Genomic DNA, 19,211 nt, shown 5'->3' with positions numbered 1-19,211 from the left:
TGGACTATCAGTTTCCAAAGGAATGGCCAGCTTCTAAGTTTGTGGGTCCCCAATCCAGAGTTTACATTATCTTCTCCCTTTCCCCAGCCAGGAAATGTAAAAAAAAAAAAAAAAAAAGTGTTGCAATGCAATATCCTAAGCTTGATCAGAAAACAAACAAAGAAGGCACTGTTCATAGTGTATATGCAGAGGAATCTACGGTCTTTATTCTCTAGATATTGGCACGGGTACAAAGACTAATAACATAAGAAAGTGACCAAGAGGTTCACATTTTGTGCAGCCCTCAGGTCACTTTGTTGCCTCATGGCATCCTCACTCTTCCTCTCCAATCTTCTTGCTGTGAAACTCCCGGCTCTTCACTCGGAGCTTGTTGACCTGCGACTCTGCAATGTCAGCCCGCTCCTCGGCTTCCTCCAGCTCGTGCTGGATCTTGCGGAACTTGGAGAGGTTGACATTGGACAGCTCCTCCTGTGAGGGGAGAGGGAGTCGGTGGTGAGGAGACCAGGGCACGGGTTTCACTCCTCTAGTGCCTTGGCCTTGCAGGGCTCTGGCTGTTCCCCAGGGGGAAGAACAGACCTCTTATCTCCACCATGCAATGATTACCCAGATGCCTCACACAGACCTCTTCATCCTCCCTTGTTAAGAGTATCCTACCCAAACTGTCTGAAACATGTTTTGAATTGTTATCATGGTTCCGCCCTCTGGAATGTACAAAGGGAGATAGACAGCACTCGAGTCTGGTTTCAGCTGCTGAGAAAAATCTGTTTTGGCTGCAGTTTGTTATTCTTTACACTCAAATGTTAGGGCTAAGAGAGAGCAGCAGCAGCAAGAAAGAGCATGTATACTCGCCAATGGTGAGTTTATATGGTATTATCAGGGAGGAAGTACCTGCCTCCACATGCTACTCCCCACTAGGTAAGTATAGCTTCCCCTTCTTTCTTAATGTCTGCTGTGACACCACTGTAAGGTAACTGCCCATCTCTTTCGTCTTCCATAGCCATACAACACTCCCCACAGTCCAACCTCCTCTTCCAGCCACTATCTGCAGTCATATATCTCATCACTTTGTCTTATGAAACACATTGCTTTGCAGAAGAAATAGAAACTTATTTCCAGTTCAGCAGATGATCTAAGCATCTCTGTCTCATGTTCTGGCTCGGTTTCCTAGGTCTGCACTCTCTGAAATAAGGAGGATAACTTTGAGGAGATGAGTCAGTTAGAACCCATCCATGTCCCTCTCAGAAATCATTCCGTCACCATAGGAGAGCAAATCTTGTCTATTCTAGCCTATGCAGAAAGGAACCTGACTCAAAGATTTATCAGCTAAGAGGCTGTTGTGAGCCATGTCTGTAAGTCTGCCTTCTAATGAAAAAAAGATTGCAGGACATCCCTTAGTTTACCCCTACAGGGCCATGGCCGAAAGAAAGCAATGTCAACCATACTTCCAAGATTACGTTCCTACAGTCGTTAAACTTCTCATAGGTAACCACTACTTACAAGTTTTACAAGGAAGAGTTTGCTTTAGGCACACACTAAACAACTCCCAGATGACTGATCTGTCTTTTCCTACACTTGAAATCCCTATTGTTCACTGCTTTCTCTGCTTTCCAAAACAAGCATATCGATTGCCCATATGATTAATGTTCTTTCTCAAAAATTGATGTTTGTTTACCACTACAAGCAATACTTACAGCCTCCTCAGCTTGTCTCTTGTAGGATTTCACTTTCATCTGCAGCTTGTCCACCAGATCCTGCAGCCTCAGAATATTCTTGCGGTCTTCCTCAGACTAAAGCCGTTGGCAAACAGGAAAGAGAGTGAATTTTTAGTCCCCCACCATTTAAGGTCAACAACTCCTCTTGGGGCTAGTGGGTCAGCCCAAGGAGGCCTCCTGCCTTACCTGGTAGGTCAGCTCCTTCACCCTCCTCTCGTACTTGCGCATGCCCTTCACGGCCTCAGCGCTGCGCTTCTGCTCAGCATCAACCTCCCCTTCCAGCTCCCGCACCTGCAATGAGAGGCCCATCTTTGGAGCTTCCCCGCTGGCTGCTCACGTGACAGGCTTGCACGTGCACGAATACCAGCCCTACGCACTCTGGCCTCCAGCTTCTGGATTTGCTTCTTGCCTCCTTTCAGCGCCAACTGCTCAGCTTCATCCAGGCGGTGCTGCAGGTCCTTCACCGTCTGGTCCAGGTTCTTCTTCATCCTCTCCAGGTGGGCGCTGGTGTCCTGCTCCTTCTTCAGCTCTTCGGCCATCATGGCTGCCTGAGGAGAGCAAAGGGTCAAAGCCATTTTGGGGCTGGAGACGGTTTGGGGGAGAATACATCCACCACCAGCGATGAAAGGAGCCCCCGACTCACATCTGTGATGGCCTTCTTGGCCTTCTCTTCAGCATTGCGGGCTTCCTGGATCGTATCCTCCATTTCACCCTGAATTTGGGCAATGTCTGTTTCCAGCTTCTTCTTGGTGTTGATCAAGCTGGTGTTCTGCGCAAAGAGAGATTGCAAGACTTGTATTCTGAGGCCTGCAATACCAAACCTACAGCCTCAGCCAAGTCTTTACTCTTCAAGCTGGCCATTCAAAATCTGGAATTCTTTTTAAAAAGGTTGTTCACAAAATGTGAGTGGTGGGCTCAGCTGATGGGCTCCGAGCATGCTTCTCTTGTGGATAGCAGTAGAGAAGCCACCCTAGACCACTGTCCTGCCATATCCTCTGCTAGATAGCAGCCCTCCGTGTTTGTTATGTGTCAACCAAACTACGTTTGGCTCCACACCCTTACCTGGGTGTGGAGGAGCTGCACACGTTCAGTGGCATCCAGGAGCTCCTGCTCAGCCACTTTCCTTGACCGCTCCGTCTGCTCCAGGGCTGCCCGTAGCTCCTCTACTTCAGCCTGCAAGAGGTTTGCCCTGCGCTCCACCATGGCCACCTGCTCCTTCAGGTCCTCCTGTGTCCGGAGAGCATCGTCCAAGTGTATCTGGGTATCCTGTAAAAGAGACAAGAGAAAGTGCAAGGCAAAAGCGTGAGCTTGGCTGCCAAACATGTCAGGGATGTCCTTTGCCTGCCTGTAGCTTTGCTGAACGGACCTTGAGCACTGCCTGTGTGTTTCTCAGGTTCTTTTGTGCCTCTGCAGCCACACGGTTGGCGTGGCTCAGCTGGATCTCCATTTCATTCAGGTCTCCCTCCATCTTCTTCTTCAGCCGCAAGGCTTCGTTCCTGCTCCTGATCTCAGCATCCAGGCTGCTCTGCATCGTCTCCACAATTCTGAGGTGGTTTCTTTTCATCTGGTCGATCTCCTCATCTTTCTCTGCTATCTTCCTGTCAATCTCAGACTTCACCTGGTTGAGCTCAAGCTGGAGGCGCAGGATCTTCCCCTCTTCGTGTTCTAGGGAGGCCTGCACAAGTGGACACAAACACTTGTAACATCGATACAGCTACTCCTTGTTTTCTAGGTAATTACAAAATATTTCAGGAAACCAGAGGAAATCCCCAGCCAGAACAGAGGGTGACCAGGTGGCTTCTAGCCATATTTCCACATTGCTCATATTTTTAGCACAGACACCAGTGATTACGGGCATGTACCTCAGCTTCCTCCAAGGCAGCCTGAATTTCAGACTTCTCCTGCTCAATCTGCTTCTTGATTTTCTCCAGCTCATGAATCGCCTTTCCTCCCTCCGCAATCTGCTCCGTGAGGTCGGAAATCTCCTCTGTGCAAACAAAGACCCACGGCACGGTCAGGCCCAGAGCAGAATGGGAAGGGCCCTGCCACACCACGGTGACAGGCATCTGTGCAGAGCTGGAGGCACAGGCCCCTGTGGAGCGGTGGGTAGTGGTGGATCGTGGGAAAGCCCTGCCAGCAGCAGAGGGCCAGGGACTTACGCTGCAAGTTCTTGTTCTCACGCTTCAGCGTTTCCAGGTGGTCCAAGGACTCCTCATAGGCATTCTTCATCTTAAAGAGCTCCGTGCTGAGAGAGCGAGACTCCTTCTGGGAGGCTTCCAGCTCAGCCTGCGTTTCCTCATACTTCTGCTTCCATTCTGCCAGGATCTGAAGAGAAAGAGGACCTCGGTATGGATGTGGCAATCAGGAGGGGATGCTCTGCCCAGGAACCCCACATCTGGAGCCCAACAGACCTTGTCAAAGTTCTTCTGCTTCTTATCCAGAGCTGCACAGGCAGCGTTCGATCGCTCCACATCAATCATCAAGTCCTCCACTTCATTCTGCAGCCTCTGCTTTGTCTTTTCCAGGGAGGCACATTTGGCATTCACAGCTTCAACGTGTTCCTCTGCATCCTGCAGGCGCTGTGCCAGCTTCTTCCTGGGAGAGGTTAGCACAGCTTACAGCTAGCACAGATGAACCAGTGTGCTTTTCTAGAATAGCATGCTTAATCATTTTGCAGTCTACAGTCACACAGAATGGAGGGTTTAATTTATGCTGTTATTAACCTTTTCCCTTTTTAGGCCACTAAATCTTTTCAGGACAAGGATTCCCTGTTTCTGTTACTCTTCCTAAAACCAAATCCATGACTTATTCCTCATAATATCTTGGTGTGTCTCTTCCAATGATGCCTTTGAATTTTCAGTCCCCCCGTCTTGTTTACAACCTATCACCACGTACTTGGCCTCCTCCAGCTCCTCCGTGCGCTGAATAGCGTCTGTCTCGTATTTGGTTCTCCACTGGGCCACTTCGCTGTTGGCCTTGGACAGGGCGCGCTGCAGCTCCCCCTTGGCTTCCTGCTCCTCCTCATACTGTTCCCGGAGCAAGTCACAGTCGTGGCGAGCAGACTGCAAGGCGTGGGCCAGGGCATTCTTGGCCTGAGAAAGCAATGGGATTAGGACAATGAATTGCCTGTAAGACAAGATAATGTTAACTTTGGGGAAGTTATTGAGAACTCTTTGAATTTGACATGTAATGTCAGCCCAAAGTAAAAAGCTACATTGATTTCTCATTCTGCATACCTTATCACTTCATTTATCAGAATCTAGAGTGTTACCTCAGGAGAGGTGATGGGTAAACTGTAAATGAGAACTATAAAGCTGGGAATTGTTGAATCCTTTAGAGTATGTTCTAAAGTTTCAGCTTCCATTATGGAAAAGTAGAATAAGAAATGCAGGTTTTTAGATATATCTCAATCTTTTTTTATATGACATCATTAATTGTAATTAAGACATAAAGTTGTCCTTCTCTGTCTCAGTATCCAGGTTGGAGGCAATGCCCTCCTCAACTTTTTTTCCCACACTAGAGAGGGAGGTGGTAAAATTGTCCATCTAGTTTGAAAGCTCCCAAATTAAAATGACATAGCTAATATATTCTGATTTTATGTGAGGGTAGGAAATATCCTGAAAGAAAATGGAATCTGAATCCAAAGTCAGACCCCCTACATGAAGTGCCTTTACCTTTATTTCTTCCTCCAAATGTCTCTTTAGTTCCTCAATCTGTTGAGTAAATGCCTGTTTGCCTCTAGATAGCTGAGATATCAAAGCATCCTTTTCTTCCACCTGGCGTGAATATTCACCTGAGAAATATTACAGATAGACAGGTATTTAAAAAGGAATACTAAACCAATGTGCCTTTAAAGCACTGTATACCACCTTACAGAGTACAGACCAATTTGAGTAAAACATTATTTTTCTTGTCATCATTGCTTATACGTTCTCCCATTCCAGAGGTTGTGGGGTGCTGTTACCTGCTTCTGTCTGCAGACGAGCTCTTTGAGCATTGAGATCATTGATTATGCGCTGATGTTCCTCTTCTTTTGTCTTTATTTCACTTAGCTGATCTTCCAGAGCCCGACACATTTTCTCCAGGTTTGCCTATATGTCAAAAACATGTAAGGAAAGAGGACTATCGCTAAATTCTAGCATGTTGTTCTCATGATGAAAAACAATGCAACTGTGTGTGACAGCAAAATGTAATCAGAAGGTTCAAAATAATGTATCAGATCATGGATCATAGGGCAGTAACCTGAGACAAATTCTGTACCTTGGCTTTGGAGACGGACTCCATGTTGCTGGCCAAGTCGTCAATCTCCATCTTCAGCTCACTCTTCTCCTTCTCCAGCTTCTGCTTCACCCGTTGCAGGTTGTCGATCTGCTCCCCAAGCTCAGCGGTGCTGTCCGCATGCTTCTTCCGCAGGGCGGCAGCCGTCGCTTCGTGCTGCAGCGTGGCCTCTTCGAGGTCACGGCGCATCTTCTGAAATTCTGCCTCACGCTTCTTGTTCATCTCAATCTGAGCTGCCGTAGCCCCTCCTGCTTCCTCCAAGCGCTCGCTGATCTCCTCTAGCTCCCTCGAGAGGTCAGCCCGATGCTTCTCTGCTTTTGCCCGAGAGGTTCGCTCTGCCTCAATTTCCTCCTCCAGTTCCTCAATACGAGCCTGGGGAACATTAGGGACCCTTTGCACCCAGGCCCTCCTCCTACCTGAGCCGAGACTGGGTGAGAGAGGGGAAGGGACACAGACTTGCCTGCAGCTCCTTGATCTTCTTCTGTAACTGGATCCCCAGAAGTTGCTCATCCTCAATTTTGCTCTGGATCTGGCTGATTTCAAAGTCTTTCCTTTGGGCAAAGAAAGCCATGTTAGTGCCTGAACAAAACCACCCAAGCGCCCCAGCCCAGCACTGAGGTGCCCCACAGACACACTCACTTCTTCAGTTTCTCGTCCAGCTGCTGCTTATCATTTTCCAAGTCCATTATGCTGTCATGGGCCAGCTTCAGGTCTCCTTCGAGTTTCCTCTTGGCTCTCTCAAGGTCCATGCGCAGTTTCTTCTCTTGCTCCAGGGACCCCTCCAGCTAAACAGAACAAGACCATCGGTGCTCTGCCAGCCACGTCTCACTCCATACCTGTCCTGTCCTTGCTCTATGCCTGCGTGCTTACATCGTCCACTTGCTGCTCCAGCTTGGTCTTAGCTTTGGTCAGCGTATTGACTTTGTCCTCTTCTGCCTGCAGGTCATCCAGTGTCTGCTGATGGGCCTCTTGGAGGGCTTTCTTCTCTTTTGTCAGCTTGACAATGGTCTCGTCCAGGGCTGCCATCTCCTCTGTGAGGTTTTTCACCTTTGAGAGAAGGGAGGAAGTGAAGACAAAAAATGTTGTTTAAAACTTTATACTGTATGACAAAACAGAGGTCTCTTCTGGAGTGAGAGGGACAGGTTGTGCTTTATACCTTGTTTTCAGTGGCATGCTTTTCCTTCTCAACCTTGGCCAGCGTTAACTCAAGGTCATCAATATCTTTCTTCAGCTCTGAACATTCATCCTCCAGTTTCCTCTTCTTGGCTGTCAGCTCAGCATTAATTTCCTCCTCATCCTCGGCTCTTTCAGTCACCTCCTTAATTTTGGCTTCCAGCTGGATTTTGGTTTTGATGAGCTGGTCACATCTTTCCTCAGCATCAGCCAGGCTATCTGCTTCCTGGTGGGGAGACACAGAATTTTCTTGGTTTGTTTTCTAACTTTTCCTTGTAATCTTGTGTTAAATTGTGGCCTATAGGTGGCCTCTCCTCAAGCAACTTTAATCTTTAAATTTTGGGGGGGATGCATTATAGAGCTTCTCAGTTGGAAACAATATTGATTCCTATACTTTTTTTCTTTCTACTAAATATGTCTCACAGATGTGGTAGGCAACCGAATTTCTCATTTACCTTGAGGAGAAAGGGCTTTTTTCTTCACAAACACACTATTCAGTATCTTTCATTTTGTAACTGAATCCTTCTGAACCCATTATTATTTTGGGAGTAAAGATTTTGGTATTCTCCACTATAATTTGATAGAAAAAAGATATGAGAAATGTATTTAAAATGCTGCTTGTGCAAGTGGGGTCTTACCCTTATAAATCAACTACCTATGTGCTGCCTTCAATACTGTATCTGGAGTGGCATATGCTGGTTTCAGCTGATCATCATATTACTCTTTGGTAGGCTTTTGGTATAATGATTTTTTTTTGTCTTAAATGAATTTGAAAGGCAAATATAAGAAAGTCCAACAAGATATTTTCTCCGTATACTAGAGGAAACAGGCAACATGGGTTTCCCATTTTCTATGGGCATGTTCAAATAACCGGGTAATTAAGTACAATGTTCCACTTTTAGTTGTTATTTTAAGTAATTAATGCTGACTTTGTAAGGTGGCATTTGAATATCAAATACATCTGGGAAAATTTTTAAGCATTTTTTTTTGTGAAGTGTTATGTGTCTACAAGGTTCATAGGATTGTGGTGGTAAAATTATTATTACTTAAGGTTGATTGAGAGGCTACGAAGTTATCTTTACTAAAAGAATATTCATTTAAACTAAAAGCTAAGTGTCAGTGATTTTTTCCAACTCACCACTTCTGAGCTAATACCAGGTGTGCCACTCTGTAAGCTCCACCAAGAGCCAGTCTCTCCATATTGTCATGTTATTCACTCTTTGATTCCTTAGAATTATTGCAATTAGCAAGCTACCTAAGTAGAACATCTCTCCCAAGGATGGATACCTGGCTCTGTTAACACTGAAATGATTGGTTTTCCTTACTGCTTTCTTTTTTTTCTGAATCAGTGTATAGGTTGGGTCTCTGCAATCAATTGGCAGAGAACAGAGGAGCAGCGGGGGGATGATGTCTGAATGTTCTCTCACTGTGTTTATAGTTAATAAAGCTTCTGTCTGGTATGTTATAAATTGTGCCCCCAACACAAGTGCATTATGGAAAGATGGCTTTTAGTCAAAAAGAATCATCTTTAATAAAGATAACTTCTTAGCCAGACCTCTCAATCTTAAATATTAATGATTTTAATGTTGTTTGTAGTGGAACTACCATAGAAAATCCAGATTAGAGATTAGAAAAAAAACCCGCAATCTACAATGTTAAAAAAAATGAAAACATTTGCTTTGTTATAAATTTTGTTTATGACCTTGATTCATACAGTCTAAAGCATACAGAGTTCTTTTGTGCAATTAACAAACAAGGGAAGAAGAACCCACCCCAGATGGTGTGACTTTTCCTCAGAAACAGGAACTCTGTCTGTATATTCTTAGACTACGGAGATATTTGAAGCTGTATTTCCCAAATACTGAGTGAATGATTCACCACTACTCATTAAGCAAAGGATGGATGGTTTTTCCTACACCTGAATATACCAGTATCAGTTTCAGCTCTGGGTTGGATTTATGCTCCAAAATTAATTCATTCTTCTACGTCCTAGTGAGATGGAGATACACCCTGCAGGACTCACCTGCTCAGAGAGAGCTGGGGGTTCAGGCAAAACTCTGTTCTGCATATTTCATCCTTGCTAGCTATATCTGCCTTCTTCCTCTGAAGGCAAGAGCATTGACTCACACTTGGAGCTCTCTGCTCCTTTGCACTGATTGTCACAGTGCTCACCATTCCGCTGCCAGACACTGGTTTCCTCAAATTCACATATATATGATGGATAATATACCAAATATCTGACTATTGGTCACGTATAGTCTGACCTTCTGCTTCATAAAGAACAGTATGAATATATAGGCTCCTTTTCTGAGTGATAAATTAACGGTAATAAACTCACCGCCTGTACTTGGAGCTGCAGGTCATTTTTCTCCTGCAGCAGGGCCACCATTTTCTCCTCCAGCTCTTTCCTCTTTGCCTCAGACTTTGCAAGCTCTTCCTTGGTTTTCTCAAACTCTTGTTTCATGTTGGCCATCTCCTTCTCAGATTCTGCACTCTTCAGCAAGGGCTTGATCTTGAAGAACAGCTTCATCCAGGGCCAGTGCTTCACGTTCATGAATGCACGAACATTATACTGGATGCAGAAGATGGACTCCCTGAAGCATAGTTAAAATGTACGTTGAAAATTTTCAGTATGATAAGTGCCAACACTTTCCCCCAAGTACAGTGACTTTAACTGAAGATGAGGAATGCCTACCTCCTCTCCACCATTCTCTGGTACTCCACTCTCATCAGGAAGCCCCTGCACCTGGCCTGTGTGCGGGTGATGAGCTGTGCCAGCTTCTCATCCCTCATCTCCTCCAGGAGTCCCAGCAGCCCAGCTTTGAAGAACACCTTGAGAAAGGAATGTTGTAGCAGGTCACAGTCAGGTAGAGCAAAGCACAGGCACACAGTGAGAGAGTCAGGGAGGGTTTGTACCTTGGTGTGGCCAAATTTGTACTGGGTGTGGTCCACATCGATGGACCCAAGGAGCTTCTCAGAAGCCTTCTTGCTATCAATGAACTGCCCCTCTGGGATCGCACTGGCATTAAGCACCTTATATCTGTGAGGAGAGAAAGAGGAAGAGAAGGCTGGTTTTTCCCAACCAACACACACGAGCTACTGAAACCCACCAGCTCATTTATAGCTATTTTTGACAACAGAGTCCAGCACGTATGGGTCTGTATGAATGAACCAACATTGTTTTCAGTGATGCCGAGAAGTGCAGTGCTCTTACCTCTGTTTGAAGTCAGCATAGAGAACTCTGCTGGGGAAACCTTTCCTGCAAATTCTGATGCCTTCCAGCACACCGTTGCACCGCAGCTGGTGAAGAACCAGTTCATGCTCCATGGCACCTAGCAATTCAGAGCATAATCAAATACCAGTTTCCAGTGCGGAGAGGAATGGCTGTATCAGAGGAAGTTTTCTTTCTTTTCTGCTTGAGCATCTTACCAGGTGTTTTTGTTTCATTTGGGATGATGCAACGGACAAAATGGGGGTGAGTGCTGCGTAGATTGGTCATCAGCTTGTTTAAGTTCTCCTAGAGGGACCAGTTAGGAATGTGACTTTCCTATGTCCAGTGTTTGATACATCAAGCCCATGCAAGTGACTTTATGTCTTCTTAAAGTTAGCTGGGTTTCAGAAAACTTAGGTAACACCACAGAAACCAAATATTTTTTCTATTTGAAGATATTGAACCACATTTCTAAAGACTGAAATACTACTATGTTGCTATTAATCCAGTGGAAACTAATATACAATTTCACACTTTCAAACAAAGTAAATAACTTTTTGGGTTTTTTTTTAAATGTGCTGCCTTCTAAAAAAATCTACTTAAGTTTAAAAAAGTGGGATTTATTCAAATAAGAGAAATAATTCATTGGAGAATGTTTATAAGGGGAGTCTCAATCCCCAACATATCAATCTCACAGAATTGCAGGAATACCAAAATTGTAGTTCTAGTCTGACCCAAAGACATAAAAATATAAAGATCTGAATAATATCCTCTCCAAACCAAAAAAAAAAAAAAAAAAAAACACAACATAAAAGAAAAAAGGATAAGATTTTCATGATCTTTGAAGACTCAATGCTTATTTTTGAACGTGACGTATTAGCAATATTGAAATTGATCTGGGAAAACCTGATGTGGAATTTCCAAATAATTTTACCACCATTACAGCAATGCAAAATAGTCCTTTCAAATTTATTATTAGCTTGCCCCCTTTCTTTATATTACAAAGAGGTAACAAATGCAGTACTATACCCGGAAAAGAGCTGAGACTGTCTGAAAAGAAGAACCCTTCTTCTTACCACCCTTCTTGCCACCACCACCAGCCTCTGCAAATGGAAGAAAAGAAAAAAAGGATTAAAATATGGATGTTGCATATTGGACACTACAGAACACAAAACAACTTTTAGTGTTTAGTGTTTACTGCTTTAATTCTGTATCAACATTGTCCCACACTGAAAATACAATTTTGACAGAGCTGACCTGCATCTGCTCCACCGTAGTTGGCAAAGAGTAGAGCCAGTGTCTTCACAGAGGATTTCTGATAGAGTCCAATGACAGTTTCATTCAAGGGATCCTTGTTCTTCTCAAGCCAACCAGAGATGTTGTAGTCCACCGTGCCAGCATAGTGCACCAGGGAGAAGTGGGCCTCAGCCTTGCCTTTGGCAGGCTTGGGCTTCTGGAAGTTGCTGGACTTGCCCAGATGTTGGTCGTAGAGCTTGTTCTTGAAAGAGGTGTCAGTTGCCTTGGGGAACATGCACTCCTCTTCCAGGATGGAAAAGATGCCCATGGGCTGGAAGACATTTCAACAGACAAGAAGGAGAAACAGATTAGAAAGGACACATCCCTTGGTTGGAAAGTTGCTGGAGCCAGAAAAGAAAGCTATTCCCATTACTTCATGACAATAAGTCAGAGAAAATTAACGCAGACTCAACTTTTCCAGTGTTGCTGGTTTATTTTAACTTATGTAAATGCCTTTGCTGATGAAAAAACTACAAATAGAACATTGCAAAATACGATCCTCTCCATAAAACTTCTTTACTGATAGGTACTTATGGAACATGACAGTCTTTTATATAATTTCATTTTGTAATCGGGAAATGAATACTCTCACCAAAAGTCCTGGTATCAGAGTATGATCTCCAAAATATCATCCATCCTTTTGCCAATTTCACAGGGTATATATTTGAAAAAGCTGGAATATACTCACATGCTTCTTAAGTATGTCTTTGGTAAGTAAGGAAGATCCCACATATAATACACTTGAACAGAAAGGATACCTTCTCAATGAGCTCAATGCAGGCAGCCAGGTCCATCCCAAAGTCAATGAATGTCCACTCAATTCCTTCCTTCTTGTACTCCTCCTGCTCCAGCACGAACATGTGGTGGTTGAAGAACTGTTGCAGTTTCTCATTGGTGAAGTTGATGCACAGCTGCTCAAAGCTGTTGAACTGCCAGACATAAAAAGACATGCAACATTTTCAATATTCAGCAGTAATATCGAAGTGTTTTCTTGTGCAAACCTAATTCATCCTGGGTGATACTTTAAATACTAGGCTTCTTCCTGTGTAGTTTTCCTATGCTATTACTCTAGGATAGGCCTTATATTTAGAAAAGAGAGGTTTCAAATTCAGTGTAATTTGGAGATTAGTTTTCTATTACTATTATTGTTATTATTCAGGTTTAAAAAAGGTGATTCCAAAAGCCCAGCAAATAAGTGTAGGAAGATAATAACTTCTATCAAAAATGTCTCAAAATTCCCTTTACTCTCAATTGTCCTTCTATGAAAAGACTAGGAAAACTGTGTTCCTTACATCAAAGATCTCAAAGCCAGCAATGTCCAGGACACCAATGAAGTACTGTCTGGGCTGCTTCGTATCCAGCTGCTGGTTGATGCGAACAACCATCCACAGGAACATCTTCTCATAGACAGCCTTTGCCAGAGCACCCACTGAATTGTTCACCTAGGGCAAGGAGAAAGGTTTGGAGGTTATTATGCACAGCAGAGGAGAATCAATTGGAACCATCAAAACATGTCCCAGGTTACCACATTTTTCCTACCTGCTGCACAGTTTGACCTTTGGTCACATATTCATTCCCAACCTTGACTCGGGGGTAGCAGAGGGCCTTGAGCAGGTCTGCTGAGTTCAGACCCATCAGGTAGGCAGCCTTGTCAGCAACTAAACACCAGAGAAGAATGAAAGAGAAATAAATACTGGACAATTCCTAAAATCTGGTCCTTGAGGGACTGTGTCAACAGTAACAGCAGTGTTCAGTGTTTCACAGTTGCACGAAAATATCTGAGTCCAAGCTACAGAGCTAATTTCTCTGTTGTCTTCAGAATTCAGTGTCTAGAACACTTTCTGACCTTTGGTGTCTACAAATGTTCTTCAAGAGAACTCACTGCTTTAATCCTTTTTCACGCATGACTGTGGGACTTCACACTTTCTTTCTAGTCATATAGCAAGAGGATTCGTCATCAGAGACCTGCAGGCATGGATTGTACTCCTGCTGTGACAGAGATTAATCAAATACACATCTTGCATCAGTTCCCACCAATACATGAGGGTGAATAGGAGCACAGTCTCCCATCCTGTTAGGGCTGAACCACTTCTCTACTCCACAATACAGCAGAGATTGCAAGGCATATTCCAACAAAAGTATGACTAATAATATTACAGGAATTGACATCCTGGCTTCTTGGCAGTGTACACCAAATCTATTATTTATTAAGTAGTCACAAAATAAAATTACAGGTATCATTAGGTGAGATACATGTCTCAACTGTCATCTAGCCATTGAACAAATATTTTTGTTAGTATACGCTTTTGCATATATAAGCCTGAAATCTGCCTAAAGTTCTTTTTGTGACAAGGATAACCTCTTTCAGAAAGTTTGCTGAATCTGCTGTTACCTTCAGTGCCATCGGGCTCTGCCTGCTCCTCTCGTTGCTTCTGCTTGAACTTCAGGTTCCCGTAGTGCATGACAGCCCCTGTCAGCTTGTAGATGGCAGTTTTCTCGTCAGCCGTGAAGCCCAGGATGTCAATAGCACTCTGGCAACAGAAATAGTAAAGTAAATGTATATATACCAGGGCTCCTATCCACCAGATGACCAGTTTGGTAAGGCACTTACATCTGTAGCCATCAGCTCCTCCTGGTCATCAATGCTGGGAACAGTGATTTCACCTTGACTCACAAAGTGGAAATCATAAGGGTTGGTGGTAATGAGGAGCATGTCTGAAAGCAATAAAAGGGAAAAAATAAGATAACTTTTGCTTTCCAGACAGCACAATGAGCTATCGCTCAGTGATCTTCCTTCAACAGAGTCAATGATCTTCCTACCAATTAACTCTGGCTTCTTGTTGGACGTGATCTGATAAAATATGTGATAGCTTCTTTCTGCCTTGAGCTGGAAAGTGACTCTGGACTTCTCCAGCAGATCTGGCAAGCAAGGTAGGACAGAGTTAGCACAAGAGCTGGGGCAGGTTAGAAGGAATGTGATCAGGCCAGGGGAGACTCTTACAAGTTTCAATGTCAGCAGAAGCCAGTTTGCCTGTGGCTCCAAAGTGGATTCTGATGAATTTGCCCTGTTAAGTGGAAGAAGAATCATTTCAACCTAGATGCATTTCATTGCCATCTCCTTATGTGAGAATATCACTAGCCCACTCCTGCCGTTATGAGGAGGGATTTTGTCCAAAGCAGCAACTTACAAAGCGTGAGGAGTTGTCGTTCCTCACGGTCTTGGCGTTTCCAAAGGCCTCCAGCAGTGGGTTGGCGCTGATGATTTGATCCTCAAGCGTTCCCTGCGGGATGACAATTATTCAGTTACAGCATTTAGCTGACATGGCAATTACATCGCAAGTGGTCAGTCTGTTCTTCCTGACTCACCTGCATTTTCCCTGACTGCTGCTCCTCCTTCTTCTTGTCCCCACTCGCTGCAATTGTTGCAAAGTACTGGATGACACGCTTTGTGTTCACAGTCTTCCCTGCACCGGATTCTCCGCTGCCAAAGCAAAGAGAGAAGCAGAGAGCGTGTGGTCAGGCAGGAGGTCCCCTGGCACCCGGCAGCCCCTCAGGGACCCGAGCAGGGAGTGTACGTACGTGATCAGGATCGACTGGTTCTCGCGATCTGTGAAAAGACAGAGTTAAGAAAAGTTTTCCTAGTGCTCAGGAACTGAAGCTTCCAGAGGATGCAGGGACAGGAGACAATTAAAAGCCCTGGGAATTCCTGTGGGTACTTTTGATGCATTACCTCAGATATTATCAACTGGATCAGTAAAGACATCAGTTCAGAGTAGCTTTTGTAGTCTTATGTCTTTCAAGACACTGTCTTCTCATCAGGCTACTTATTTCTGTCTTATTAGGTAAGTACATGCAATGAAAATATTGAGGTTGGGATTTGAAAGCATGAAGCTAAAATTTTTCTGAGTAATCTTATGGCAATTTGGAGGTGTCATGAACAACAGAAACATCTGACCATCCTCTTTTTCTACTTTTCATCTCTTTCTTTTCTGAACCCCTATATATGTAGAAACTATGTATTCATGAGATCATACACAGAAAAGGTAAATTTTTCTTCTTTCTACTCTGGATCTATTTCCCAGTTTGTAACAAAAGAACAGGAAAAGATGATCTAAAATCCTGCACATCTTTGATTTCAATGCACACATAGAGAAGAGAAAATAAGAGGTGGAAGGAAGAGGAGAAATCAGAAAGAACAATTTAAAGCCATTCAATTTAAATGGTAAAAGCTTTATTTTTCCCTTGACACTGTTTTCTGAGGTTTACTTATCATTGTAAGGTGCAGTTAATTTACAGTTGCTTAGGTCCGTGTAGGGTTACATAGATCATTAAAGGCTGTATGTACTTTAGACCACCTGGTCATCTTTTCCATCATGAATACCATTTGCATAATAATCAAGTGAAGCTTATGCAACTGTTCAATGCAGAGAGACTCTGTTTTACTCGGTAGCACTGATGCTGGCAAATTTGAATTCAGTGATTATGCACTGTTTATAAGGTATGTGTGATATTATTGTACTCTGTACTCTGCAGCTGAGACTAGCTTAGTGATTAAGGTACACAAATCTATGTAAGATCCCATTACAGTCAGTAAAGTCTACACCAGAAAATAGGTATTTTCTTTCCAATGAATTTACTCTTTATAGATTATTTTCATTAGGTCTAGGTCTTATTGATTCTACTGGGAACATAGACACTCAGCTCACACATACCATTACTGTTAATTTCATTAATTTCACACACACAATATTTAAAGTGTTGCACCATATTTCCAGAGAACACCCTACATTTCCCCCTACAGCTACATTATTGCAAGAGCAGTTCAAAGGAAACCAAGCACTCACCAGTCAGCATGAACTGGTAGGCATTGTCAGAGATGGAGAAGATGTGTGGAGGGGCCTCCTGGCGCTTCTTGCCTCGGTAGGCCAACACCACCTCCGGGTTGTACACCGGCAGCCACTTGTAGGGGTTGACAGTGACACAGAAGAGGCCCGAGTAGGTCTGCGAGGAAGGGAGACACCACGTTGGCTTCCACGTAGCCTGGCAGAGCAGTTCCTCCCAGCTACACAAAGGAAGGCTGCTGCTGCTACTTACGTAGATCATCCAGGCTGCATAACGCTCTTTGAGGTTGTACAGCACAGCGGGTTCGTGGAGGTGGGTCATCATGGCCATGTCCTCGATTTTATCATACTTGGGAGGGTTCATGGGAAACACCTGATCATCCTTCACAGTCAGGGTCTGCCAAGGAAATGAAAGATCTATATACATCAGCTAAAAGCTCAGAGTGGGCATCAAATGCTGGTCTGAATCTTGAATTTTCCTCACCTCTCCTGCTTCGGTCTTGACAGTGACCTTCCCTGATTCCCTGCTCTGGATTGTCCCTTTCACAAAGGATTCTTTAGGATGAGCCACAAAGACTGAAGTCTTGGCATCAAAAGGCTTGTTCTGGGCCTCAATTCTCTCCTTTTCTGACTTTCGGAGGTAAGGAGCTGCCGCCCCAAAAACAGCCATCTCAGAGTCTGCAGAGGCCATGGCTGCACTTTATTGAAAGCACGTCAGCAGAGGTGTCTGGTAGGGAAAAGGTGGCTGTGGATCACTGAAAAGAATAATATAATCTATGTCAGTGAGAAAACTCCTTGCTCTTTAGCTAATAAATTGCTAGCTAGACTCCCAGAAAATCTCTTAGAAGCAATCACTGTAATCCACTTTGATTTTAACTTAAAAGTGCCTAAGTCCCAGTCAATAGTGAGACTTAGCCTTCTCAAAAATACGTAGCTCTTGTAAACAGATATCTTCTGAATATTGACTTCAGTTTGATAACTCACCTCGATGAATTCAGACCAGATTCGAGGTTTTCACATAAAAGAATTTACAGCCAGAGACAATCACTCTGTTCTCGTCCTTAATTATGACCGATAAATCTTCAAGAGAGTACTTTCTTGTTAAAAGCATTACCTTGTGTGCTAAAAATGAAAAATTACTTCACTTTCTAGATCTTCCCTATTTTCAAGTCTAGCCTAAGGAAAAGTTGGTAGAAATATAAGCGGATTTAGAAAGAGAACTCATGCAGCTATATAAAAATTCTGTCTTAGACTGTAGCCTATGAGTGCATTATTCAGTGTGTTACCTTTGAAGAAATGTTTGTATCCTGGAAACTGGCCAATCCTGTAAAACAGAAATGGCAGTTTTTTCTTATTGCTGCACAGAATTCCAGACACAAATTACAGATTGAAGATACAGACATGCATTGAAATTATATTGAAAACTTTTGTTTACATGGAGACTTCACATGGAAATGGTTGCCAGAGGCAGGAGAAATGTAATAGGATATTGCAAGGACATTGTCCTCTTTCTTCAAGCTCACAAAATGCATGCACTTACCTTGAAGCCTTCTGTGGAGACAGGCCAGACTTGTCCCTGGGAGATTTTATAGTGTCTCATCTGCAGATGCTGCAGATGCTCCCCCTTTCTTCGGTCAGAACATTTCTGGCAAACCTTCTTTGGCAAAGCATTGTCTGGCAAACTGAGGGCATAATTGTCATTTGATTTGAATGATATAATTAGAACATTTTTATATCTTACTGAGTGTGTGAATACATCTATAAATAATTTGTCAAGAGTGTCAAGGAGAGAATCTAGACTACTCAAGGCACTTAAAGAACTTGGATACAGGGACTTATGGTTCCTATTGCTGGCTTTCCCAGTGATTTGCTGTTTGACCCATGGTAGTTCCCTTGGTATGTTTATACGATAACTTTTCAGTCATGCAATGGGGATGATATGGTCTATGATGCTTTAGGAACACATGCATTGAGAGGGACAGGAAAAGTATGTCAAAATACAGCAAATAATTGCTGTTAAGACCCACTTTTCAGTGGTTTTTCTAAAAACCAGGAAGTCAAAATGTATTACAGCTGAGGTTTCTGTATGGGACACTCAATAGCTGAGAGGGTTTGAAATACGGTGAGTTGGAAGCTTGAACCCAGGTAATGGGAGACTACTTAGAAATTGAGCTCTTGAATAGATTCCTGAGCTGACTTTTGAGGTATCAAGTTAAAATATATACTTGTGCATGCATAGTTAATATTTGGTTTTGTGCATATTTCATTTAAATAGTGATTCCCTGAGAAACTCTGCTTTCTTACTGTTCACTTTCTTATACTTTTTACTTGCATTTGATATATGCTTGCTCCTATTATTGTCTGCAAAAATAGCCAGCTGCCTCTGTCAAATCTGAAGTTCCAGAGGCTCCCATAGCCCCTACCTATAAATTCCCAGTTCAACATGCTTTACCCTGCCATGCTTGTACACACAATCACACATATCACCTCAACATACAATTCCAGATACTATGCATTCTGACAGTCCTCAGTCTAGCACTGATGTGGCATCAAAATATGCATATTTACACATTCACAGTCCCAAAAAAATCAAACACAGTAGCATCTGTACCAGAGCATTAGAGGTAGCAGGCAGTCTCATGTAATGCTGATGGTATGGGAAAAGGAGATTTTCTGGTACTCCAAGAGACTAACTTGTCT

General features: G+C 43.5%; 1 protein-coding gene across 1 annotated transcript; it reads right to left on the bottom strand.

The window, feature by feature from the left end:
* Positions 1-175: 175 nt before the first annotated feature.
* Positions 176-17,234, bottom strand: LOC104040048 (myosin heavy chain, skeletal muscle, adult). Its single transcript, XM_064467258.1, has 38 exons — positions 16,996-17,234; positions 16,765-16,908; positions 16,515-16,671; positions 15,250-15,277; positions 15,037-15,151; positions 14,859-14,951; positions 14,672-14,735; positions 14,491-14,589; positions 14,282-14,385; positions 14,063-14,201; positions 13,210-13,328; positions 12,963-13,112; positions 12,429-12,599; positions 11,632-11,941; positions 11,404-11,477; positions 10,593-10,680; positions 10,378-10,495; positions 10,080-10,203; positions 9,859-9,995; positions 9,502-9,757; positions 7,147-7,389; positions 6,861-7,037; positions 6,630-6,775; positions 6,451-6,541; positions 5,973-6,362; positions 5,677-5,803; positions 5,387-5,505; positions 4,608-4,804; positions 4,124-4,307; positions 3,872-4,037; positions 3,575-3,699; positions 3,079-3,387; positions 2,775-2,978; positions 2,356-2,481; positions 2,090-2,260; positions 1,899-2,003; positions 1,692-1,787; positions 176-468 (listed from the first exon to the last, which is right to left on the bottom strand). The coding sequence occupies exons 1-38, from the start codon at positions 17,200-17,202 to the stop codon at positions 313-315; spliced, it is 5,829 nt and encodes a 1,942-aa protein (XP_064323328.1). The 5' UTR covers positions 17,203-17,234; the 3' UTR covers positions 176-312.
* Between the last annotated feature and the right edge of the window lie 1,977 nt (positions 17,235-19,211).

This window comes from Phalacrocorax carbo, chromosome 16, assembly GCF_963921805.1.
Source record: "Phalacrocorax carbo chromosome 16, bPhaCar2.1, whole genome shotgun sequence".
Lineage (NCBI taxonomy): Eukaryota > Metazoa > Chordata > Aves > Suliformes > Phalacrocoracidae > Phalacrocorax > Phalacrocorax carbo.
Note: the sequence above shows the minus strand (reverse complement) of the source record. Positions and strands in the feature narration are given on the sequence as shown.